The following is a 26264-nucleotide window of genomic DNA, read 5'->3' on the forward strand; positions in this document are numbered from 1 at the left end:
ACTCACGCGCACCACTGGAGCCAGGGGGTGTGGCCAACGTGACAAGAGGCGGGGCCTGGGAGGGTCTTGATGACTGGGCGATCAGGCGGTGCTGCGGGCAGCCCGCGACAAGGCCGGGAAGATGGCGGCCTCCTGGAGGCTGGGCTGTGACCCTCGGGTGCTACGCTACCTCTTGGGCTCCGGCGGCTGCCGAAGACTGGGGCTGGTGAGGGGCGCTTCCGGATGGTCTTTCGGTCGCGGAGCTAGTTGGAGATGGCTTCACAGCACGCAGTGGCTGCGGGGTGAGTGGTCGGGGCTCGCTCAGCTTCTCCGTGTAGCTGAGTAATGGGCCTGGGTCAGGGGCTTTTGGATTCAAGGCCCATCTGGGTGTGGAAGTGCCCGCGGCTCCCGGTTCCTAAGGCCTTTTCTCGGGGAGAGGTCCGCTGACTTGGCCTAGTGCATGCATGCCGCGAAGGGTTTTTCTTGGGAGTTGGGAGAACTTGACTCCATTCCTGGGCCCCTGGTTAGTGTGGCTTCTCTGTGACCTTGCCTTGGAATTTGGGTTATTTGTGACGCGCGGAGAGAGGTCCTCAACGCCTTTCTTTCAAGCCACTTCCCAGTCTCAGGTTCCCCTAAAGCTGTCAGGGTGTCGAAGCTTGCTGAGATTCAAAAGCCACTGGTAGCCATTCTTATTCATTCTCTTGGCCCCTCTCTATTGGGAGATCTTTTCTTCCAGGCCTCTCGGGTTGCCCCGCGCGACAAGCAAGAGACTTAATTTGTAAATACCTATGACATCACAGACATAGGTCGAGAAGAATGTTTTAAGCAAAACATGCGCGTGAAAGAGTGGAATATTAGGAGGGGAATCATACCAAGAAGTTATTAGAGAAAGTAGGCATTAAGTAATGACATTAACAGAATTAACATAATTCTTTTAGTATTTAACAGGAGGTAATACAGTATGCTGGGCATTATTTTTCTTTACATGAGGGTGGGGGGATATGGCTAACATTTTTTGAGTGTGCTGTATTACCTGCCAATCATCTGGCACTTCACAGTCTGAATTTTGATATAAAAAATTAGGGGTAGTAGGCATTGCTTACATATTCTGAGCTACCTGAGACTCAGAAAAAAAAAAAAAGTTACACAGAGTCACACGGTAAGATAAGTACACTGAGATTTTAAGCTTTGGTAATGGGAACAATTTATTTCAGTTTCTTCAGTTGAATATTTCATAAAATACCTCTTGGTGTAGTGGTTTTTTTTTAACTGTGTATAGAATTCCCTGTTTTCCCTTTCTCCATTTTGTGAAATATTGAACTTTTCCTATAGCTCCCAGATATTCTGTGTGGGATGGAGCTCAAGTTTTGATATTTTATGGTGGTGTTTGCTGGGCTATACTTTAAGACTCACTACCTTAGAAAATCATGGCATAGTAAAAGCTCAGTGTTGCAAATAATTTGGGAAGGTATCCTTTTGTTTTCTTTCAAATTTTTATTTAAATTCTAGTTAGTTAATATAAAGTGGAATACTGGTTTCAGGCATAGAATTTCGTGATTTATCACTTATATGTAATACCTAGTGCTCCTCATAACAAGTGCCCTCCTTGATGCCCATCACCCGTTTTGCTCATCCCCCACCCTCCTCCCTCCATAAACCCTCAGTTTGTTCTGTATAGTTAAGAGTCTTTTATGATATGCTTCCCTCTCTCCCTTTTTTTTCTTCCCATGTGTTCATCTGTTTTGATTCTTAAATTCCGCATGAATGAAATCTTAACGGTATTTGTCTTTCTCTGACTGACTTATTTCGCTTAACATAATATTCTCTCGCTCTATCCATGTTGTTGCAAATGGCAAGATTTCATTCTTTTTGAGGGCCGAATAATATTCCAGAGAGTGTGTGTGTGTGTGTGTGTGTGTGTGTGTGTGTACACACTTTATCCATTCATCAGTTGATGGACATTTGGGCTCTTTCCATAATTTGGCTGTTGCTGATAATGCTGTGATAAACATAAGGGTGCATATGCCCCTTCGGATCTGTATTTTTGTATCCTTTGGGTAAATACTTAGTAGTGCAATTGCTGGATTGTGGGGTAGTTCTATTTTTAACTTTTTGAGGAAACTCCATACTGTTTCTTAACCTTGTTTGGAAAACATTCTTTTTTTTTTTTTTTTTAATGTTTATTTATTTATTTTTGAGAGAGAGAGATAAAGAGCAAGGTCGGGTCAAGAGAGAGGGAGACAGAATCCCAAGCAGGCTATGTGCTGTCAGCACAGAGGCTGATGCGGGGCTTGAACTCACAAACTGTGAGATCATGACTTGAGCCGAAACCAAGAATTGGACGTTTAACCAACTGAGCCAACCAGGCGCCCCGGAAAACAGATTCTTTAGAGAATCTTTGAATGCTTTAGACTCTCTACAGAAAAAGGAACATAGGTGGTTACAGACAGAAAGGTGCATGCAGTTTCAGGGGTTTTCTTTAGAACCAGTTTAAGGACTTCTGCCTCTGCAAACTCACTTAGGCAGTCCTTATCTGATGCATCATGACATTTTTTTTTTAATTTTTTTTAACATTTATTTATTTTTGAGACAGAGAGAGAGAGAGCGTGAACAGGGGAGGGTCAGAGAAAGAGGGAGTCACAGAATCTGAAACAGGCTCCAGGCTCTGAGCTGTCAGCACAGAGCCCGACGTGGGGCTGGAACCCACGGACCGCGAGATCATGACCTGAGCCAAAGTCGGACACTTGACCGACCGAGCCACCCAGGCGCCCCAGATGCATCATGACATTTTACCTACTCCCCTGCACACCATGAACAACTTGGCTCACTTGGCCTGAACATCATCTGTAAGAGGGAGATCACTATATCTCATGGAAGCTAAGTTTCCCAGCTCCTCCTTCCTTCATGTATAAGGACTCTGGTGATTATATTGGGCCACCAGGATTCTTTCCCTATCTCAACATGAGCTGTTTAACAACCTTAATTCCTTCTTCAAGCTTAATGCTCCCTTGCCATGTAACATAATGTATTCGCAGGTTCTGGATGTTAGGATGTGGGACATCTTGGAGGAGTGGGGGATGGGAGGCAGGGTTGTTATTCTGCCTACCTCAGTAGCTGACAGTGTTGTTGGGTAGCTTTAAGTTATTTGGAAATCTTGGGTTTTTTTATTTTCTAATATACGGAGCTAAAATTTGTCTCGTAACTTTCCACATACAGGTTTTTGTCGTGGTAAATACAGGTGGTGGTCCTTGAACTATTTATTTTACAAAGCATGAATTACATGGTGTTGGCTTATTTTTCTCTGAGCTTGTTAGAAATTGTAATTTCATAAAACTAAACAGCTGTTTGGTAACCTATAGACTATAGGAATTAAGTACACTTACTGAATAATTTCTCTTTTCATACATCTAATCCAGGATCTTAAACTCTGTCCATGGGAGTCATACTTGGAGTATTGGTTTCCTTAAATGGTGTTTGTTGGCAACATTTTTATGAGCAATGACATGTGTCCCATGCTTAGTGCCATCTATGAATTAGGAAGTGGACCCTCATCAGCCACCATACCACATCTGCCAGCATCATGATCTTGCACTTCCAGCCTCCAGAACTGTGAGAAATAAATGTTGTTTATAAGCCATCCGCCTCAGGTATTTTATGACAGCTGTCCAAATGGACTAACACACTGGGCAATGAGGTCACTAACTCGGAGCACATGTTCACAAGAAAGTTACACGACTGAACAAAATTGGGTCTCTTCCAGCAAGAAAGGAGTCGGGGAAGTGGATTTGAGAAGAACAAGTAGCACTGAGAGCTTACTATGTACCATGCACCCTTGTCAGCACTTTACATGACTTAATTCACTTAATACTCTCAGTGTCTGATGCTGTGCTCTGCTGATAGAACTCCAATTTCAACCCGGCTCTGCCTGACACCAGAACCTGTTTCCTTAACCACAGTCTACCTCAGTGTCAGGTGGTGGCCTGGCCGTAGCCATCAACAGAACGATGTCAGCATGCTGAAGCTGTGTTCACCATGTTTATATTCTGTGTGAACACCTCCACTTTTTTTTTTTTTTAAGTGAAGTGAGAGCTATTTTAGTAATATCTACATTGTGAAATAGTATTTCAGTGATAGTCATGATATCATTTTTTTAGAACAGTTTAACAGTTACAATTCTAGACTGACTGTATAAAGGGTGGCAGAACCCTTTAAGAGTTAGAGTATATGTTAATGTCCTCCTATCTGCAAGTTTCTAATTGATATACAGTTGCCCCTCGAACAACATGGAGGTTAGAAGCATTGACCCCTCCCACCAACGCAGTGGACAATCCATGTATAATTTTGATTGCCCCAAAACTTAAGTACTAATAGCCTGCTGTTGACCAGAAGCCTTACCAATAACATAAACAGTCAATGAACGCATATTTTGTGTGTTATACGTATCATCAACCGTATTCTTATATACATAACTTTTTCTTAAATGTTTTGGTACTTCTAGACTATGTGGTTTGTGAGTTCTTTCAAATTGTTGCAGATCTCCAAAAATTTTCCCAATATATTTATTTTTTAAAAATCTGCATGTAAGTGGACCTGTAAATTTCAAACTCATGTTTTTCAAGGGTCAACTGTCCTCCTGAGTGTGCCTAATTGTTAATGTCTTGACCTTCATTTGCCTTTTACAGCCAATGTGTAAATCCCCAAACTTATGCATGTGTCCATTTTTTTGCTAGACTCTTAAGTAATGATTTCTTTTTGTCCTGTTCCAAGATTGCAAAATAAATGGATTTAGGTAGAATTTTAATTTTATAATTTAATAGCAAGAAGACCAGTATTGCAAGCTGAAACCTCTTCTGTCGTGTTCAGTTTCTCCCACTCAGAGGAGGTATTTCCATAGCCATGGAGTACCTACAATTCTGGCCAGCTTCCTTACAGATGCACCATTGGATACTAAGTGTATGAAAGAATTAGCAGATTCTGTAAACAAAATGGAGGGAATGGTGATTTTATTTTATTTTATTTTATTTTATTTTATTTTATTTTATTTTATTTTATTTTATTTTATTTTATTTATTATTTTTGTACTCGGTAAGCAGTACATTTACTATAGCTAGTGATCTGCTCAATACTTTGCTGCAATCAAGGGCTTTCTTGTATTACATGAAAAATTTTAGGGAAGAATTAAGGTTGGCACATTTCAGGAGAACTTCCTTGGGATTGAACTAGTGCTAGGTTTTAGGGGAGACACAAGTCTGTTTGAAAACTGACTAAAGTTATACCACTTCAGAAAAATGTGTACGTGCAAAATTTTCTATGTAGTTTCAGGAAACTTGTGGATCTCCCTGTAATTTATCTATAAACACCAGTTAGTCTCCAGCCTATTTCCATAAACATGTCTGTCATTTCCTACAGAAAATAGTGCTATTTTGCAAGGATATTTACCATATCTGAGAACAAGAAGTGAATGTTTTTGTATAGGGGTTCCCATCATAAATAAATGGCTAGCGAATACATTTATATAAAGCCAGTTATTTGGAAATCTTGGTTTGAACTATTTCTTCAAATAGAGTGACCTCTTCTGCGGGTTGAAATTTTTCTAATTACTTAAATGCTATTCTCCTAAATCTTCTGTAGGGTCCTGCAGGGAATAGATGGCACCGTAAAAATAGGTAATTTGAGGAGAGTTTACTAGGTGACTACTTTTTGTGAATTCCGGGTGTAGAGGTGGTGCTGTGCTGCGGGGCTATTTAGAGCAAGGTGCTGAGTGGCATCATGAAGAGGCATGGGAAGGGGGCAGTTGCTAGAGCTGGAAAGGAGGGAGCCTGCGGGGACGATCCTGTGATGGAGGTGTGTCCTTCAGTTGAAGGATCTAACCAGCCCAGGTGGCTACACACGGAGGGAGCTGGGGAAGTAAATACCTTGACCGCCCCCCTCTCCGCTCTCCCTTCATCTCCTGCTTCTACTGCCCTGTGGCTGAACCCCGGTGGGTTCAAGGCACAAGGAAGGGTGTTGTTGAGGCACACACAGTGGTCTGGGGAAAGTCGAGGGGTAGATTTAGAAGGGCAGATGGGAGATCTCTCCCATCCCCGCCTACCTCACACCCTTCAGTCTTCTCACTTTGTACTTTAGGTGAGCACTGAAATACCAAGTACTGTATTGTTTATAAATATGGTGGCTCTCATGCTAAGAGAGAGGAAAAGAGCAAGTATAAGTTCTCTGGATTGTGTCCTGAGGCCAGTGCCTTGCACAAGAGTAAGCACAGGGTCTGTGTAACTGACCTGATGTTCAATGGGATTTTTCTGTATACGTTTGAACAACTGGATAGGAATAGAGTCTATATAGCTTATAAGGCTCTTTGGGCGCTTTATACAGGTAGAAAGATTTTGTTTTTGGAGCTGTGGCATCTAATTTTGATTTTTGTTATTTCACTTGTATCACAATTAGAGTCATCCCTGACTCCTTTCATATGGCACATCTAGTCTATCAGAAATTTCTCTTGGCTCTACCTTTGAGATGTAATCTGACCACTCCTCACCAACTAGCATGGTCTAAGCTACCATGATCTCTGCTCTAGATTATTGCGAGTGTCCCAGTAGGTATCCCTAGCATTACCCTTGGCCCAGTACACTGTTCTCCATGCAGCTTTCACAGTGCTTTTAAATTATAAATTAGATCATGCCAGTTCTCTGCTGCAAACCCTCCAAGGCTTCTTATTAAACTCAGTCTGAGATCTGAAGTTCTGACTGTGGTTTACAAGGCCCCCTATGGTAGGATCCCTCCGCTCCCTGACTTCAGCGGACCGCATACTTCCTCACTTTCTCACTCCACTCCCATGCGCTGGCTTTCTCTGTGTGTTTGGAACATAGCAACAAGCATACTCTCTGCTCATTCTTTGTGCTTGCTGTTTCCTCTGTTTAGAAGGCTCTTCCATCAGATATTTGCATGGCTTCTTCCATTCAGCTCTGCTCATTTTATCAAAGGAGGCCTCCGACCCACTGATAAAATAGTTCTTCCACTGTCACTGTATTCCCTTACCTGCCTTTCTTTTCTTATTTCTTATCACCACCAGACACGTCATGTTTATTTTCTGTCTCCCCTCTTTAGAATGAAAACTCCATGAAAGCAGGAATTTTTGTCTGTTTTCACTTTTGATATCTCCAACCCCTAGAAGAACACCTAATGCTTGGTAGGCTCTGAATAAATATTTGTTGAATAAACAAGTGAATGAACAAACAGGTGTCCTTGTCTTTCTCCTTTCTTCACTCCACTCCTCTGCCATGAAATGATCTTCCAGAAATGCCTCCCATTTCTCTCTACCACTGTTAGAATGAAGGCCAGACATTTGAAGATCTAATGGAAGGCCCTAGGTGCCTTTTCAGTCTCTCAGGCCAAGCGGTCTCAGTGAGTAAAGGAGAACAGGTAACACATTCATGGGTAGCTTTTTTGGTACTTGAAGCCCCTCTATTTTAATTTTTCTGCAAGGTTTATAGTTGCGACCCTGTCAAAGCAACTGTGCAGTGTTATTTTTTTCTGTAAATTGCAGATTTGTGAAGGTCAGCTGTTTATGTGGAACTGCAAACAAGTTCAGTTTTTAGTTGTGGTATTTGTCTTGCTCAAAAATTCTTTCATAGTTTTCCATTGCAGATGAAATAATGTCAAACCCATTAACGAGGTATTCAAGTTAAGCTATAATAGTGCTGTAACATACGTTTTTAACTTACATGCCCACTTTTTATGTTCATTCTATTCCACTCTCCAGGCACTCTGAACTGTAATTCCCATCTCCTTCTATGGATGTGATGCTCTCCTCACCTGGAATGTCTGCTCATTTTCTCACTTTGTTTTTTTTTCCTAGCACAAAGTTTTTAAATTAAAAAAAAAAATTGTAGTAAAATATACATAAAATTCACCATGTTAATTATTTTTATGTGTTCAGTTCCATGGCATTAAATACATCCACATCGTTGTGCAACCATCGCCACGGTCTTTATCTCTAGAACTTTTTTCATCTTCCCAAACTGAAACCCTGTGTCCCCTAAACAAAATCTCCCCTTTCCTTTTTCTCCCCAGGCCCAGGTGACCACCTTCTTTCTATCACTATGAATGTGCCTGTTCAGAGTATCTCATGCAACTGGAATCCTACATCGTTTGTCTTTTTGTATTTAGCTAATAGCATAGTGGCTTCAGGTTTCATCTGTCCTGTTGCCTGTATTCCAATTTCATTCTTTTTTTAAGGTTGATCATATTTCATTGTAGTTCTATAGCACATTTTGTTTCTCCATTCACCTGTCGATGTACATTTGGGTTGTTTTCACCTTTTGGCTGCTGTGAATACTGCTCCTGTGAATATGGGTGTACAATATCTGTTCCAGCCCCTGCTCTCAGTTCTTTTGGGTATATACCCAAACATAGGAGGCCTGGAGAAAATGGTAATACTTCTGTTTAATTTTTTGAGGAATCCTATGGGTTTCCATAACAGCTGCGCTATTTTACTTTCTCCCTAACAGTGCACAAGGATTCTAATTTCTCCACATCTTGCTAACACTTGTTTTCTGGGGGTTTTATTTGTTAGGATGGGGTTTTTGTTTGTTTGTTTGTTTGGTTTTGTTTTTGATTTTTTTGATAATAGCCATAGCAGATTTTTTTTTTCCTTTCTTGATCAGCCCAAGTCTCAGCTTTCATTGCTCTTTAGTACTCTTACAGCATTTTTATCTACTACCCTCTAGTACTTGTGTATATATCTTGACTTCCCATTTAACCTGTAATCCTTTGGAGGTCAAGATTCTGGTCTTATATTGGTCTAGGACTAGGATAATGGGAGCTCAGGAGGCATTTACTGAGAGCCTGATTTGCTCCTTAGCTTTGGTAGTGAATGTTATGACAGCACCACTGAAGATCAAACATTTGCTGATGATTTTTTAAAAATGGTCATTTATTTATTTTGAGAGAGAGAGCACAAGCCGGGGAGAGGGGCAGAGAAAAGGAGAGAGACAATCCCAAGCAAGCTCTGCACTGTCAGCACAGAGCTGGACACGGGGGTCAAACCCACAAACCATGAGATCATGACCTGAGCAGAGATCAAGAGCTTAACCGACTGAGCCACCCAGGTGCCCCCACATTTACTATTGATTTTAATGAGAATTTGGTTTTCAAACGTACACTACAGTTAAAATAGAGATCAAGAGCTAGTGTATTGTAGCTGTGAGAATGAGGCCAGGTTAGGTGAAGGAGAGAGTAGAAAGGAAACCTTCGTGTTTAGGGTTGAGATGTGAAAGGAACAGTGAATCTATTTTTCCATTACTTGAGGAAGGAATTGTAATGCACAATATGGTAATACATATAGCCAACTCTGGATGTGTGCGAGTTCACCCTTTTAACCGTTTCTGTGCTACCTGTCAGTAATAATTAGCTAAGGTTTTTGAGACTGACTGGCTGTTTGCCAACCCCACCCCCACCCATGAAGACTTTGCACGTGTTAACCTTATTTAGTCCTTACAAACTGTTCTACAGAAGAGGCAACTGAGGCACAGAAGGAGTAAGTGACTTGTAAGTGGTGGATCTATACTAAACCTAGGCGGTTTGGTTCCAGCGCCTGTGCTCTAAATCACTATGGTATGCTGCTGCCACTTGTTAGGATTTTTATAAAATTAACTAAACATGTTTATTAAATAACAAAATATTTACTTTAACACAGTAATACATGCATATAGTTTAAACAGTCAAATAGTACTGAAAGGTTGTAACAATGCAGCAGATCTCCCCATCTCTCCCTGCTTTCCCAGTCTTCTTTCTTATAAGCAACAGGTTTTGTCTCTCTGTTCCAGCGTTTGTCTCCCTATTTCTGTTTTACATATTATCTGTGGATGAGTGCTGGTCAGTGCCATCCCCTAGGTTTTCCCTCTCTTGTTCCTCCAGTGTAGTTACTTTGCAATTCTTGGTTAAATCCGCATTCAGTGTTTACACTGAATACATCTTGAGATTGTCCTATATTGTCCCAAATTATCATTGTTACCTTTCTTACTGTTGGCTTTTTCTGTATTGTTGCCTTAAAATTTTTTCTTTAGTTTTCTCTGATAACTATTGCTGATTCATCCCGCAGTATCTAATAGCTTCTCAGCACAGTTTGTCCTATTGTCAGTCACATCAGATTATCTGCTAATTTCTTTATACACTTCCTGTCTACCCCCACATGTGTAAGTTGATCCTTCATTCTAAAGGTCTTCTCTTTTGCCTTCTCCAGAGAAACAGTCTCCAGTGTCCCAGTCTTCTGTTGAATGAGGATGGGTTGTTACCCAGCACTGGACTGCAGGAGGGGATCCAGTTAGCATTCAGATAGCATTCCCCAGTTCCAAAGGTCCTCGTACAGCTGGTTCCTGGGCGTTTGGGCAATTCTGTTGCATGAACGGGTGATTATCTCGCCTTCCCCACTGCTGGCTTAGGATTCAGCTTACTGGAATCTCTTTGGACAATAATTACTCATCTCTTTACTTTTCTGCCTCCAAATTTGTGTGCTGTTACTCCTCCTTTTTGCCCTGTCCTTGTGGGGTTTATCTAAAAATAAGCCAACAAAAGTACTTTTTTGTTTGTTTTGTTTTCTCAGTGTTAGATAAGTTTTGGGCACAGAGTGAAATTGGATGAACTTACTAGAGAAGACTATTAAAATGTAGATTATAAGAAACAAAAGAAATAAAAAGCACATATATACCATCACCAGCCAGAGAACCACTGGTGCCATTTTGGAGCACATCCTTCAGTCTGTGTGTGTACAAGCGAAGCAGGTGGGAAATGGATGATGCCGCATATACTGTTGGTGGGCCATCTTTTACCACGGCAGGACCTGTAAATGCCATTTTCACAAACTATTACGCATACATTTTCTGTTGTCCATTGACATTTTCAATTTATTCTTACACTGGTACTATACCTAAATCACTGTTTGAGTAAAGAAGACTTCTACGACAAGTACTCATTTTTAAGAAAATTTGCTTTAGTTACTTCATTCTGTGTTATCTCATCCAGCCTGCAGGTGGCACAATTGTTTTATTTTTAACAGAAATTCTAAAGGTTAATTATATGTAATGAGCTCTTGCATTGGAAAGAGAGGCGCTTAAATGAGCAACATCTCTTCCTATTAGAGAAGAAGCAAATTAGTGTTAAGAACAGGGAGGCGCACTAAGAAAGTATTGAATTATTTATTTCTTCATTTGGTCTATCTTCACGATTTTTTGTGTATTTGCATAATAGTCCCTTAAATGGACCAGAGCCTGATGCTCAAGCAATATTCATATGTAAACTGCTGAATTTCCTTAATTTCTTTCATCAGAGTGATAGGGCTTAGATCTGCTTCATATTAACCACAGAGCAATCTGTTCTGCTTTTATATTTTAAGAGTTTGCATATATTATTATTTTTTTTTTAATCTGGAGATCTTTTAGAGTTGATGTATATATCATCAATTTAAAGCTTTGATGTAATTACTGAAGTATGAATGTTTTGTTCTTAGGATAAAAGAAGTTCTTTAGGGAACCAGAAGTAGAAGTAGATTAGTGTACCTTATTTGAAGTTGAAGACAATTATTCTGCAGAAAGATTGAAAGACCAGATTTGAAGAAATATAGGAATTACTTAGAGAAACTGCTGTAAAATTCAGTGATTGATAGATTGCTGTGTGCCTGATAACGACATGGAAAGCAGCAATATACTAAACAAAAAAGGTTGATTGTGTCATTCTATTAAAGAAAACAAAAGATTAGAATAGCTCTAGTGAGGGGCGCCTGGGTGGCTCAGTCGGTTAAGCGTCTGACTTCGGCTCAGGTCATGATCTCATGGTTCGTGGGTTCGAGCCCCGCGTCGGGCTCAGAGCCTGGAGCCTGCTTTAGATTCTGTCTCCCCCTCTCTCGGCCCCTCCCATGCTCACTCTCTGTCTCTCAATAATAAATAAACATTAAAAAAAAATAGTTCTAGTGATTTTTGAGGCTCCACTTTTTAAAACCATTATGTTTTAAATATAAACTGGAAATGTACATTGCCACGGTCCTCTTTTTTTAATTACAGAAGGACTTCACAAGCCATTAGCTATAATTTGTTAGTTTGATACAAAGAAATAAAATGCTAACACTAAAATGACTACCAGAGAGTTAAACTCTAACTAAAATTTGTGTGTATTTTTGAGTATTAATTGAAATAACTGGTAGGACCAGTGGAGAATAAAACACGTTTCCTTTATTCTTATTCATAGTTGTGCCCAGTTATTAGGAAATGTAATTGGTTCTCATTTCGAGGCCTCCTTAGTTCGACAGGAAAAAGGTAGAACAGACTGCTTACTGGAATGGAAAGAGAAACTATATTTAATTTCTAATGAAAGTAAAAATATTAGGTATAGGCCAAAATTCCAAGAAGTCTAGAAAAGCCCATACTATCTGAATAGAATTGATGACAGCCATAAAGGGCCGGTATTAATTATGTGCAGCCTGTCATTCAAAGATGATATGATTGCATACTTGCTTCATCACTGGAAAAAATACATATGGAAAAGGTATGTATAATGTTCCAGTCGAAAGAGGATACACTGGAATGAAATACGTACCATTATTAGTAAATTAATGTTTATGTTTTGACGTAATTTTCTGGCATGAGAATCTGAGGGTAGATTGGCTAGATTAATCAGAAAATACATTGCACATTTTACTTTCTTTAGTAAGCTGGTGTAATCAATCAAGAGATAGTACCAAATATGAGACATGTCCAAAATGTCTTTCTTTGTCTTTTATCACCTTCACTTCAGAGCAAAGGTAGTGATCTATTATAGAATTGTTATATTTTATTGTCATTATTCAGAGAAGCAATTTCAATTCATCCTTGAAGGGTGGCTGTATGAGGAATGATTATGTTCTTTTTATTTTTAAAATATGAAAATTTTTGAGTTCTTGATGTGGTAATTTGGAAAATAATACTTAATAAATACAAAAGTTTCGTAATATAGTCCTTAACATCAGGAAAAATGGAAATGTGAAGGTCTCGTAGGTGAGAGATTATGATAGGAGTTAGAATCATAAAATAAATATGAATTGTAACATGGTAACTAGAACGAAGGTATAAAAATATTGAAGTGAGATTTTGTTTTGGAAGACTTGATTTAGGGTTTGTCATAAATTAGAATCTGGACATAGAATCACTGAAGTCCATTTATATTGCTGCTCTGAAGTGGAATCTATTTGCTATAAATTTAATATATATGTGATTATGAATAATTCTGTCTCATAACACCAGCCTTCTTCTTGATGGAAGCAATGTATTAGGACTTTTTTTAAAGCTGTGTTTTTCAAGAAGAGGCTGACCTCTTATTGTCATGCTATTAGAAGGTAATTTTTTTTTTTTCAAACCCCCTTTGTCAGTATGAACTTAAAAAAATTAAATGCTGAGGCTTGGACTTGCTTAACTTTGTGAAGACAAATGTTTTTGTTTTCTAAATCAAGCCATGAAAAATATGCAAAAGGCATACACAACATAATGTAGGGAATTAGAAAGCTCATTTTATTGTTTCCAAATGTGGTTAGTTTGTCGAGCGTTGAGCACTTTTTAAGAATTCTTCCAATTAAGCTTAGGCTTGTTAAGGGTTCGGGTGTGGAGGTGCATCACTAATGTTCAGTTTGCCTGTGTGTGTTGTGCTTTCCCTAAACGCACTTCCCCGAATTCTAATTTACTTCAGAATTTAGTACTCTGATGTTTATAGACAACAGTGCACTGGGGTTGTACATAGTAGTTTGCGTTCTTTTCTACCCATTCAGTATCTTAATGTGCCTTTTTTAGTCCATGAGGACTTATTTCACTACAGAAAAAATGCAAAGATTTTTGTAAGCTGTGTTACATTCATGGTTTGCATTTCAACTAAACCTAGCTTGGAAGTTAAATGAAACCGTTTTTCAGTGAAAGTTCTCGAAAGACATAATGCACAGGAGTTGATGGCTTGTGTTCGTTCGCCAGTCTCTTCTGAGATAACTGTGTTTTAACAATAAATCAGGTGTTAATAAGAAATAAGTGACTTAATAAGTCAATTATTAATAAATAATAAATGAGGATTTATCAGGAGTTAGGAAAGTCATTGTGGCTATTTTTACTCCGTTATTTTCAAGATACAATGCACTTAATGATTACTTGTTTTCTGCTATCTTCAGAATATTCATTGTCGGTACGAAAAGTGGTTTCTCAATGCCCGAATTCTTTAAGCCTAAGGTAGGGAAAGGGCTTATTGGGATATTTCACTGAAGATATGAAAAATGTTCACATGGACTTGCAGTGTCTGATTTGCTGTGTTTGAATTTCTGGGTGAAGAGACAGTGATTAATTAATGATCTATATTTGTGAGGATCATCAATTAATGATGAGAGGTAGTACCATGTAGTAGAGGATAGCCTTGAGGTTTAGGCAGGAAGAATTCGAATCCCTTAATCAATGGCTTGTAGTTTTCTCATTGATGAAATGGGCATATTGACTTAGAGTTTGGTTTGGACTCCACCATTGTTGGGGTATAAGGAGTGATAATTCTACTTTTCTGTCCTTAGAGTTTGGTGCCCATTGAGAGAGAGGCAAAAAAGTCAGATGGGGATCAAAGTAACAGTTTTAATGCTGGCGGTTTTGTTGTATTGGAGAATGTGACTTAGATCTGTGGCCCTCTACAGTTAGGCTTCTCAATATCACCCCATATTTTTTCTTAAATTTTTTTGATGTTTTATTTACTTTTGAGACAGAGCGTGAGCAGGGGAGGGGCAGAGAGAGAGAGGGAGACACAGAATCCGAAGCAGGCTCCGGGCTCTGAGCTGTCAGCACAGAGCCCGACGCCGAAGTCGGAAGCTTAACCTACTGAGCCACCCAGTCGCCCCAGTATCACCCCATATTTAGACTTTGGGCTTTCGTTTGAGGAGAGTTCAAACACACAAACACACAGACCTGAATTGCTTCCTCACACCCAGTGGACCCTGATGGCAGAAACAGAGGTAGGCCTGCTCTCTGTCTTTGAAAGGCATGTGCATTTATGCCTAGCACAGGAAGCGCTGAAAGAAAAATGCAAGTTCCCTAAGGAAGGCAATTCTTAGATAAAATGAGGAAGAAGCTGAGGCAGGTATGTGGGCTTGGTGGAGAGAGGACAGAAACTTCCCTCCAAATGGTTCAGAGATGGAACTCCTTTACCATGAAGCTATAGGAACTTTCCCCTTGAAGTCACAGTCAATTATTAGTTTCCCAAAGGATATATTTAATCTCCTTTAACATTAGTGTTCAGTTCCCTTGCTTTTAACCCTAAAACATCAATGGGGGGGGGTGAAAAAAGAAGAAGCCCTTTTCTGTGCTCTTCCTGATTTGAAATATTACATGTGCTATATAGTGTTTTGCTTTTTTGGGTCAGAGAGTTGAATAATTTGAGGATAGAATAGGTTCTGTGGAAGGTTTCAGGGAATGTAATTTCTTACCATGGCTACTGCTGATAGCTGGAATATGCTGTTAACTGTTTTATTAGTGTAAACTTTATGTGAACTTAATGTGCCGACTGTGTGCTCTTTGAGTGTAATCCTGGACACTGGACAACTATTGGGAAAGCACATCTGGACAGATGTAGAGACTGTGAAACTGTGTCCCTTTTAGACTGTGAAGCTGTGCTTCACTGAATGGTGTACCTTTTGGGGTCCCTAGTTAAGTTGTGGTGGGGAACACAATCTGAGGTCGATTTAACCATGGAGGTTCGCTTGCCTGGTCGTCTTTGACAAGGCAAATCTTGACTTTAGTGCTTACCAGTAAGAACCTTTGATTCTTGAATAGTGTGATAGGAGAGGGAACTAAAAAAGACAGTTTCTTAAAGTCTAATCTTGATTACTTTGTTGTAGGTTATGAGAACCCTAGTTTTTTTTTCTTTTTTTCTTGTTTCCATGCCATTTACTAGACCCTGAATTTGACCACTTGGGAGTCTTAAGTTTTGGAATATTTTCCTTCTCAAATTGAATTTGATTTTAGAGTATTTGGCCTTTTTATTGATGCCTCGTGAGGGTGCATTCTTTTTTTGTGACTTAGCTTTCTTTTTTTTTAATTTTTCAAAATTTTTATTTATTTTTGAGAGAGGGAGAGGCAGAGCATGAGTGGGGGAGGAGCAGAGAGAGAGAGAGGGAGACACAGAATCTGAAATAGGCTCCAGGCTCTGAGCTGCCAGCACAGAGCCTGACGCAGGGCTTGAACTCGGGAACAGCCAGATCATGATCTGAGCCGAAGTCAAACGCTTAACTTACTGAGCCACCCAGGCACCCCATCTAATATTTCTGTTTTTAAATTCCAGTTGATCCCATTAAGATACTGATGCCATCGCTGTCTCCTACAATGGAAGAAGGAAATATTGTGAAATGGCTAAAAAAGGAAGGTAAGCAAGTACTCCACTAATGCCTTGTGTCATTTCATCATTTGGGGTTCTTTTCCAATCAGTTGTATTATACAATACATGAATTAAATCATGTCCTCCACTCATTAACCTAAGTGTTTTTAGATAAAATTTTCCCATGGCAATATAATGTAGCAAAGGTTTTCTGATTCAGCCTGTATCTTTTCACAAGCAGAGAATGGCAAAATATTTTGGGGTTTTTGTTGTGTTTCAGTCCTTATACTTAGCTTTTAGTTTCAGCATCATAAATTTGTTGATCTCCTTATGTTAATCTGTGGCTTTATGATGATTCTGTGTGTGTGTGTGTGTGTGTGTGTGTGTGTGTGTGTGTTTTTCCTGAAGCTAAGCAAGTTGATTATGAATGTCATTGGCAAGAACAAATAAGTAAGGATAATAAAGAAAGCTCCCAAAAGAAGAGAGTGGAGAAGGAGTCTAGCCCTGCTAGACAGTAAGTGTGTTATTATGCCTCTGTCATGCAGGGACATGGGGACAATTACTGTGAAGGCATCTGGAGAAGGAGAGTTTATTTTTCTGGTGGCTGCTTTCTTTTCCTTTTTTTGCCCCTCTGGCCCTTGCCATGTGCGATGGTAGAAAACCTGCGCCCACGCGGGTATTGACTGGGGGACAGCTTCTTTCAGCCATCTTTCCCTGTGCTTTACGCGGTCTGCAATACGTTAAAGTTTTGTGGAGGAAAGAGGATGCGTCTCCAGTCCCTATTAGAGGTTGTTAGAGAAATGGACCAGATGAGTTCCCCGTAGCCATTACTATGCTTCAGCTTGAGAAATAGTGAACCAAATGTTAAAAACAGAAAGAGGGGAGCAGAATGGATGACATGGCTTGGGATGCTATGTCTGATTCCAGAGACCGGCCCTGGCAAGGACTTCTAGGATGTCTGTATGTGACTCAGTGGGCACAGATGTCATCCAGGCAAATGCTGGTATTGAGTGGTCTAGTCTGGTGCTTATAAAATGGCACTGAGAGAATTTAGGTGGTAGGCAGGAATTCAGAGTGTGACAGTTATGCTATGATTCCAGGACACTCCTGGTGTCACTTTTGTAAGTGATGACAGTTACGGGGATTGGGAAGAAGGCTACAAGTATTCACTTCTGAAACATAGCCAAATTGGCTTGAGAGTTTTGAGAGAAAGCCCCCGTTCTTTGAGGGAGACTAGGAGTGCTAGGAAAGGCAATAAGATAGGTTACAGAATGGACCTCACGGCAGGAGCTTGGGACTATGGTTTGGGCCAATATGGAGGCTAGGAGGTATGGTACATTGAGGCTACCCAGATGACCATGACTGGTCTTGGCCGCGCTAGAGACCATGCTTGGTTGGAAGCATTACTTAATTCCGTTCCTTAGTGGGGAATATATCTGCATTTTGATACTTCTTCCCCCGTTATGACTAGCAGAGTAATTGGAACACACCTGCCAGTACGGTAAGTGGTTGATCAGTAAGTGTATTAGCAGAGGGAAGAGTAAGCTAAAAGCAGGCGGTGTGTCAGGGATCTAAGAGAGCTTTGCAGATGAGGTACTATTTGCCTTGGTCCTTGTAGAATACTGGGGTTTTATTTAAAAAAGACAGAAATAGGGGCGCCCTGGTGGCTCAGTCGGTTGAGTGTCCGACTTCGGCTCAGGTCATGATCTCACGGTTTGTGGGTTCGAGCCCCGTGTCAGGCTCTGTGGTGTCTGTTCGGAGCCTGGAGCCTGCTTCAGATTCTGTGTCTCCCTCTGTCTCTGCCCCTCCCCTGCTCATGCTCTGTCTCTCTCTGTCTCAAAAAAATAAATAAAAACATTAAAAAATAATAATAATAAAGAAATTTTAAAAACAGAAATAAACACAAAAGTGAGGAAGGACGTGGGTAATGTAAATGATTTGGCAAGACCTTGGAAGTGAGATATCACGACATGTATTTTGGCAACAGCAGGTAGCTCAGGCTGCATTAAGGGTGCCGCGTGTGTGCGGTCAGATAGGTTATAGGAAGGAACATCGATACCAGTCGTCAGTGTGTCAGTCTGGGAGGGTCCCTATCCTAAAGCCAAGGTATCCACACTTAGGGTTATTTTATAGGAAGTGGTTTCTGTGTGCTTTTTTGAGCCTTGTTAGTAGCATTACACTGAACGGAGTGGGTCCTCACAGCGCTCTGGTATCAAGAGCAAACTATAGGTGATTTAAGAGCCCTCTTTGCCTGCTCACACTTGAAAAGTCAACCCTGAGGACTTTCGGTCAGTATGACTATCTAAAGAGATGGGGTAGGGCCTCTGCTCACTACTGGATAAAAAACTATAAAACAAATTTCTTAATGGTAAGTAGCGCTTAAATACAAGAAAAGGGAGTCACCAAATGCCCGCAGCATCCATAGTGGTCGGTGGGCGTTGAAGCCATGTGCCCCACTTGGCCTGAGCTGGAAGAAGAATAAATGAGAGTGGGAACAGGTGTTTTTGAGCGGGGAGGAGGGAAGGAAGACAACTCAAGAATTAGGTTTAGGCTTCGACGTGGTAAATTTGAGATGCTTATTAGACATTCAAGCAAAGATGTTGAATGGACAACTGGTTGTACGATTTGCAGTTCATGAGTGAAGTCATCAGCATATGGATGGAATTTAATGCCATATGATAACAGGCAAATTCATTTGTTTGACTTGATATGGAATAAGAATGCCTACTTCCTTGAAAATTTGCTCTCATAGGCATGTCCTCATGAGGCTTTGAGGTTCATATTTATAGTACTTGCATTTTCTGGAACTCACAGGCAGAAGTAAAGTGGTTCTGGGCTGATAATCTTCCTGGGTTACCTGGCAGAAGCCGTTATTCTGGAAGGGCACAGCCTCCAATCCAAGCCATACAAGATTCCCAGATAAAGTCCCACTTATGAAGAGTTCACAGTCTCAAATTTAATATTGTACATGGAAGCAGTCTTTTCGGAGCAAGGGTCATGAGGCATAACAAGTCTCAGGACTAGATCTCCAAGGACTTAAGTTAATTGGAATTATTAGATACATAGAGATGTGTGTTTGAAATGACTAAACATGTAAGAGAAGGAGTTGAAAATATGAAAAGAGACACTCTGCAGAATGTCTAGGCAGATTTGGAAAGGACAAACAGAACTTCTAAGAATGAAAAATATTGTCTCTAAAATCAGAAGAGAAAAACTCAAGGTTGGGTTGAAGTGTGACTGAGCAAAGAATTAGTGAACAGAAGTCTATCCTGAGAAGATTAGCTTACATGCAGCCCAGAGACATAAAGCAGTAGAAAATATGAACAAGACATTGAGACATGGGGAATAAGATGAAAATCATCCGGTAATCCAATAGCAGGAATTCTAGAAGGAGAAAAGAGAGAACGTAGTTTTCAAGGCAAAAGTAGCAGAGAATTTTCTAGAATTTGAGAAGGACATATATCACTAAATGAAAGAGCCAGTGCTTCATTAAGAAGCACTCTGAGCAATTGGCTCTGCGTGGCTGCTATCTTTTAAAATAATTATCAGTATCTAAGAAAGCTTCACCTTTATAAATAATGGAATCAATTGGCATCTATTTTTAGGTTTCTTGTTCCTGATGAATTACAGAGCTTTGGCTATTTCCACATTCAATATGACAGAGTGTTGGTGTCATTACATAATGATTCAGACACAGAACAGCCTTTTAGGGTTATTATAAAAAGATTAAATTTCTTCACATTTTGAGGCAACTAGATAAGAAGGATTCTTTGGAGCACATTTGTCTTTCAGACTTCTAGCTCACTGGCAATCTGGTAAGTTATTCACATCCATTAGAGTATGGAGAGTATGATGAAGAGCCAGGAGACATATGGTCTCATCATTCTGTTCTTTTTTCCTTTTGATTTTACAATGTGCCGTTTTCACATAGGAAGAGCCAGGATATGCTTTAAGCCCCTGGAGCATGTTTCCCTGAAGGTTGCTCTTAAAATTGTGTTCCGCCAACTGAAGAGAAATGTTTGTTTACTGATAGACTATAAATAATTGAGAGTAATCTTAATCTTTGGTCCAAAGATTCAGTAATTCGCTGTCTTCTTTTTTTAAGTTCCATGTTTATGATTTAATTGTGATCTTTTGAGCGTAACTTGAAACTTCACTAATGTTTATGGTACTGTACACATGTGACTGTATTTCTAAGTATGTTTGGTGCTCGATACATTTATGATCACTTGGTTCAGTCATTCTGTATTAAAAACATATTCATGCATAAAACTTTATACCATTTTTTCTTATTAGCTGTGTTTTAAAAAAATTATCTTGAGATCTTTTTAATGCATGATCAGTGTTATTTAAAACAATGAGTTTAGACCTTCAGACATGAAGAGGACTGAATGTGTTTTCATAGAAAAGAATAGTGTTTTGTCTAATTATAAATCTAGTTTATTTTTAAGCAAAGACTAATGATCTGATGACCTTTAATGGATAGTAGTTTGGTCTTACAAACCTATAGTGTTTCTCTGAGACTGTAATTCACAACTATTATTACTAATGTCATGGGGGTGTGTGAAGGGTGTGTGGGGGTGTGTTTAAGCTAAGGCAGTGGGAAGAACTCTGGTCTGGGAATCACAGTTTGTCCTTTGGGGTTCCCACTCTGGCATGAAAATATCTGGGGGCGAGTTGAAGTAGTTGAAATCTAAGGAGTATCTCTAGCTTTAGAATTCTGTAATTCAATTTCATTTCGTTTTGTTGATGGATGTCTTGGAAATACTCAATAGCACGTACATTTTTCCCATTGTTGATTGTTAGTTAGCAAAGCGGTTTCATAATGAGTATTAGAGTACTTAGTTTTAGTCTGGGATTATGTAAAGAGTATGCACTATAAAATTGGTAGAGAAGTCACTTCGAAAGTGACAGGTAACACGTACAACGTCAGAATCTCTTGAAAGGTGAACTGAGCTGTAATTCCCCATCTATTTTACAGGTTTGTCACTTAGAAAAATGTGCTTCAGATATTTTCAGTTTAATTAACATGGATATAACTTATTTTTTAATCAATTGAAATCAAATCTGTTAGAATAACAAAAGCAAGAAAATATTCTCATTCCCCCCCCCCTTTTGTGAGAGCATATTTGAGGGTGTGAAAGACATTGTTTTCTTTCTTGAGATATTTCAGAGTATGAACTGTCTCACGAAACACTGTGGAACAAAACTCGGTTGAGGTAGTAACATGGAGTACTTCCTGAGCCACAGTGTCTGGCACATAGCGTGTGCTTCATCAGTGATGTCTCCTGCTGCCCCTCTTCATGTTATCCCTCAGAGACTGGCATTTCATGTGGACATTCCAGGGGATTATGACTATCTCAAATAGCTTTTATCTCACTAATGCAGAATGTAAAATTCCGAAGTGAAACTGTTTTTGAAGGGGTTGATGACTGTTTGAAGTGTTATCACTAGGGCCCATTGCAGAGTTACACGGGTCTCTGGCTTCCGTACGAGAGCTCTGGTGTCTGTCATTTTTGGGGATTTGTATCCATGTTTGTGGTGCTAAAATGAAAAACTTTTGAAACATGCATTTCACAGATAGCTTCACCATTTTTTTCCAGGATACGACTATGTTAACAGCTTTATTGAGGCATGATTTACACACCATAGATTTCACCTATCTCAAGTGCACAGTTCCATAATTTTTACTAAGTAGAAAGACGTGTGTGACCTTGCCAAAATCCAGTTTCAGAACATTTTTGTCACCCAAAAGATCCCTGGTGCCTGACTGCGTTCACTTCTTGCTTCCATCCCTAGTGTGATCTGCTTTCTGGCTCTAATATTTTGCCTTTCCTGAGCATTTCCTGTAGTAGAATCCTGTAATGTGTCGTCTGTCTTTTGTGACTGGTTTCTTCCATTTAGCATGATTTTGAGGTTCGTTCATGTTGTAGGCTGTTCCTTCCTTTTATTGCTGAACAGCATTCCGTCAGCACACTTTTTTACATTTATTGTTAATATTTCTGTTATGTCGGAATTTTAGAATTGGGGGGTGCCCTTACTGATTACCGCTTTATTTAATAGAATTTTCTGTGGTGATGGAAATGTTACGTATCTGCACTGCCCCATATAGTGAGTGACCCCTAGGCACATGTGTGTTGAGCACTTGAAATGGGCCGTGTAATAAAACGTAAGAGGTCAGAAGGATGTGAAGGTTAATTTTGCCCAGACGTTTCCTTCTCTAACTGCTACTCATGCCTTTAGCCTTCAGGGCAGGACCTCCTCTGTTGGCCTAGGAGCCCAGTTGCCTGGGGTCTTTGGTCCTACAAATGTCTTTTTGGGTGTAATGAAGTGGAAAGGGTTGGCAAACTCTTGAGTAGGGCCCCCTCCTCTGTCTTCACACGCTGCTGGAAACACTGATTGGATGGGATTGGCAAGACCTGCTTGTTTGTACTCTTCAGTCAAATTAGGAACTTCGTGAAGCAGGTCTGTCTCATTTTATTATTATTATTTTTTACCATACTGTCTTGTATGTCATTTACATAGGGGCAGCTTGTAAGTATTTGTCGTGTAAACAATTGAATTATTTTGTTTCTAATCAGAGCTGCCATTCTGTTTCAACTTAGCACTAAAAAGAGGGGTTTTTCTTTAATGTCCATATAGGTGTGATTTACTTGGTCTTACAGATAAAATCTAGCTCTCCCCCACCACTACCACTATATACCCCTTTTAAATAAAGACTTGTATTGCTAATTTGTGGCAGGACAGAATTCTTTTGTTAAAGCCAGAGGATGTGTTTAGTTCATAAACATCACCATTGTGTTTGATCAAGACTCTACTTTATGCCCAGAATTTAAAAAGAGAAAGGGAGCCTCTCTATTCTGCAGTCCTCCGCTCCGGCAGCCGCCCATCTGGACAAAGGAACGGACGATGATGCTGGCTTCGGTGCTGGGGAGCGGCCCCCGGGCGGGCCTCTGCTCTGGCCCCTCCTGGGGCCCGCACTCTCGCTCCGGGCCCGCTCCACCTCGGCTGCTGACGTGCACCACAAGGAGATGGGGCAGGGACACACAGGAACACTGCAGAGCCACCATCTCCTGCAACCTGGCCGCTGAGGAGCTGTCTGTCACCTCACACCATCCATGATGCTCTGTCCTGGCCTCTCAGCCTTCCCCTCTAGAATACAAGCTCTTTGTGGACAGAACCATGTCTTATTGTTGCGTTTCTACCCAGTGCTTAGTATAATGCCTTGTATACTGATGTTTGTTGAATGATCTGTTTGGAATGACAGAGCATAGGATAGGGAGTGAGGAGGAGTCCTGGTTCTTAATGAATGGTTCTCCATAACATACCTAACGTTTTTATCTAAACGTGTTGTGAAGTGTTATTTGAAGATGTATTTGAAGCGTTAACCTAACATTTCCAGTTCCATGATCTTTTTTTTAAAGCAGCTACATATTCAAAACAAAACCGTTCTGAGAGTCAGAGAGATTAAGTAGTTTGGTCAAGATTACTCATTAAGTGTCAGAGCTTGGAATCAAACCTGTGTCTGAGTTGGAAAACTTCCTTGTAACTACTCTGCTTTGCAGCTTTTCTCAATTGTAGCACTAAATTGTTGATCAGGGCCTAAACGGAGGATACTTCTAATCATCATGGCTCGTTATTAGTCTCAAAATATTTTTCTGGCATTTACATTATGTTTGATTATTGATAACTCAAAGCTTAGCTTCATAAAATGAGGGGTAATGTGCCCTCATGTAATAATATGATGTTTTAAACTTTGCTGTGGTTTCTGAGGAAAGTTCGCCACATAGCGAATCGATCCTTTTCTGTTTCTTTCTATTTTCTCTCTCTTGGCATTCTCGTATAGCTAATATATATGTCTATGTTACGTGAATAGGTGTACATAAAATTAGAACACCGTAAAAAGGAAATAGGCTACCTGAGATGTTAAATGTTAGAAGCATGCTACAAATCAAATATTAGAACCAAATGAAATGTGAATGATAGTTTGATGTATACCTTATGATGACATGAGAACTTGTGAAATTATTGGAGTTTTGTCCTCAAGTATTTTAATCTCAAACTCATTATGTGTGAAGCACTAGCTGGAGTCCAGGGTAATGAAGTAGAATGTAAAACATTTAAGATGTGTCCTGTTCCTATCGTGAAGAAGCTCATAGTCTGGTAAATAGAGGAAAACCCGATCGAAAAAGAAAATTAACAGTAGCAACATAACATTTTATAATGCAATTTGTGATGCATTTCAAATTAATTACAGCTGCTGTAGGAATTCAGGAATAGGAAGAAAGACATCTGAGTTGATCGATGGTTGATCTGTGGTTTTTAAAGGAATTTGCAATAGTTGAACACAAGTAATAACATATCATTTTACTATTTTCCTATGGGAAGAATTTCTGGATGTCTAGAAGTATTTAATGGCCAGGTTGCCTAGTTCAACTGTTTTTTCCATGGTTACAGCAGAAACATACAAGGGTGTGATTTTTTTTTTCCTTTTGAAATACAATCTGTTTTAACTATGGAAACATCTGTCATTATAAAGAAGCGTGTAAGGTGATATAATCTGCTTTGTCTGTATGACATACAAGGTTCCTTTTTGGTCTGATTTCTGCTTACCTCACCAGCCTAATCTCTCATTGCTTCTCTCAGGTACTATTAGCCAGCTCCTCCAAAGTTTCCTGTTCTCTTTTGCCTCCTGGGCTTTGGGTATGTTGTGCCTTCTTGGATCACTGCGTCATTACTTGATTGTCTTCTCCTCATCTTTTCAGGCTTAGATTATATATATATATATATATATATATATATATATATATATATACATACACACACATACAAATATGTATATAGTATACATAATGCACATAAATAATATACATAGTAATGTAAATCTGTATATATCTCCTTGGTTTAGGAAGCCTTTCACCTTGCAAAAACTGAATTTGATACCCCTCCTGAATGTTCCTATAGCATTCTGACTTTACCTAATCCCCACCATAATTTCCAATTTGTCACTAGGTAGTAAGCAAGCTTCCTGAGCTCAGAAATCTTAACTGTTTTCCACCCACTGCTGTATCCTCAATGCCCTCATGCATTTGCAATAAATATTTGTTGAGTAGAAAAATCTCCTTAGGGTTAGGCCAATCACCTTTCAGGTGTTTCATAAATACCATCTAACAGATATGTTTATTTCATTAAAAAAGTTGTATTGATGGTTCTGAACTGTTTTAACTGAAGATAATATAACCATCTATGTGAACATCTTGGAATACAGTGAAGTAGTTTCTGTACAGTGAACTTCTAGAGCATATTCATCTTAGGGTTTTAGATTTTCCTTCATGTTGTTTTATTGAGTGTGCCTATTGATACTGCTATACCAGCTATTTTTGGTTTATGTGTGAGGGAATGTATTTGTATGTTACATGCTTTTCTATACCTGTATTTTTATTGTGTTTTTGTTTTTAGGTCTGTCTCTTGTAAGCCACATTTCTCCAGGTTTTATTTTACTTTTATTCATTTTGATAATTTCTGCTGCTTTTAGTAGGTTGTTTTGATCCATTTACATTTATTACAATTACTGATATATTTGGACTTATTTCTGCAATTTTTGTGTGTTGTTTTTTTCTTTTCATGTGTCTGCCTTCAATTGGATGAAGTTTTTACTTAATTTTTCCTCTGCTTTTTTAAATGCTGTAGATTATATTTCTGTATATTTTTTTGGTGTACACTATTAGGTATTTTGGGTACATATTTAATTAAATTTTGCCAATAAAGTCTAGAGTTAGTTAGCCTTTTTTTTTTTTTTTTGGCCTATTTATGTCAAAGTTCTTAGCATGCTTTAACTATCAACGAAACATTCCCTTATCCAGCTTATTGTTTTTTAGAAGTTGAGTTTTACATTTTTTAAACCCTCAGAAATTAGCTTTTAAATGATTAATAGTTAC

General features: G+C 39.4%; 1 protein-coding gene across 1 annotated transcript in view; it reads left to right on the forward strand.

Moving 5' to 3' along the window:
* Positions 1–112: 112 nt before the first annotated feature.
* PDHX (pyruvate dehydrogenase complex component X) overlaps positions 113–26264 on the forward strand; it is a 72763-nt gene continuing 46611 nt past the window's right edge. Inside the window, exons 1-2 of the mRNA XM_047071733.1 lie at positions 113–281; positions 16294–16374. Coding sequence (XP_046927689.1) covers positions 122–281; positions 16294–16374 — 241 coding nt within the window. The 5' untranslated portion in view covers positions 113–121. The remainder of the gene's footprint in view (positions 282–16293; positions 16375–26264) is intronic.

Source organism: Lynx rufus, unplaced genomic scaffold (assembly GCF_022079265.1).
Source record: "Lynx rufus isolate CCGP_SWC_20201006 ecotype Redwood Valley unplaced genomic scaffold, mLynRuf1.p SCAF_9, whole genome shotgun sequence".
Taxonomy (NCBI): domain Eukaryota; kingdom Metazoa; phylum Chordata; class Mammalia; order Carnivora; family Felidae; genus Lynx; species Lynx rufus.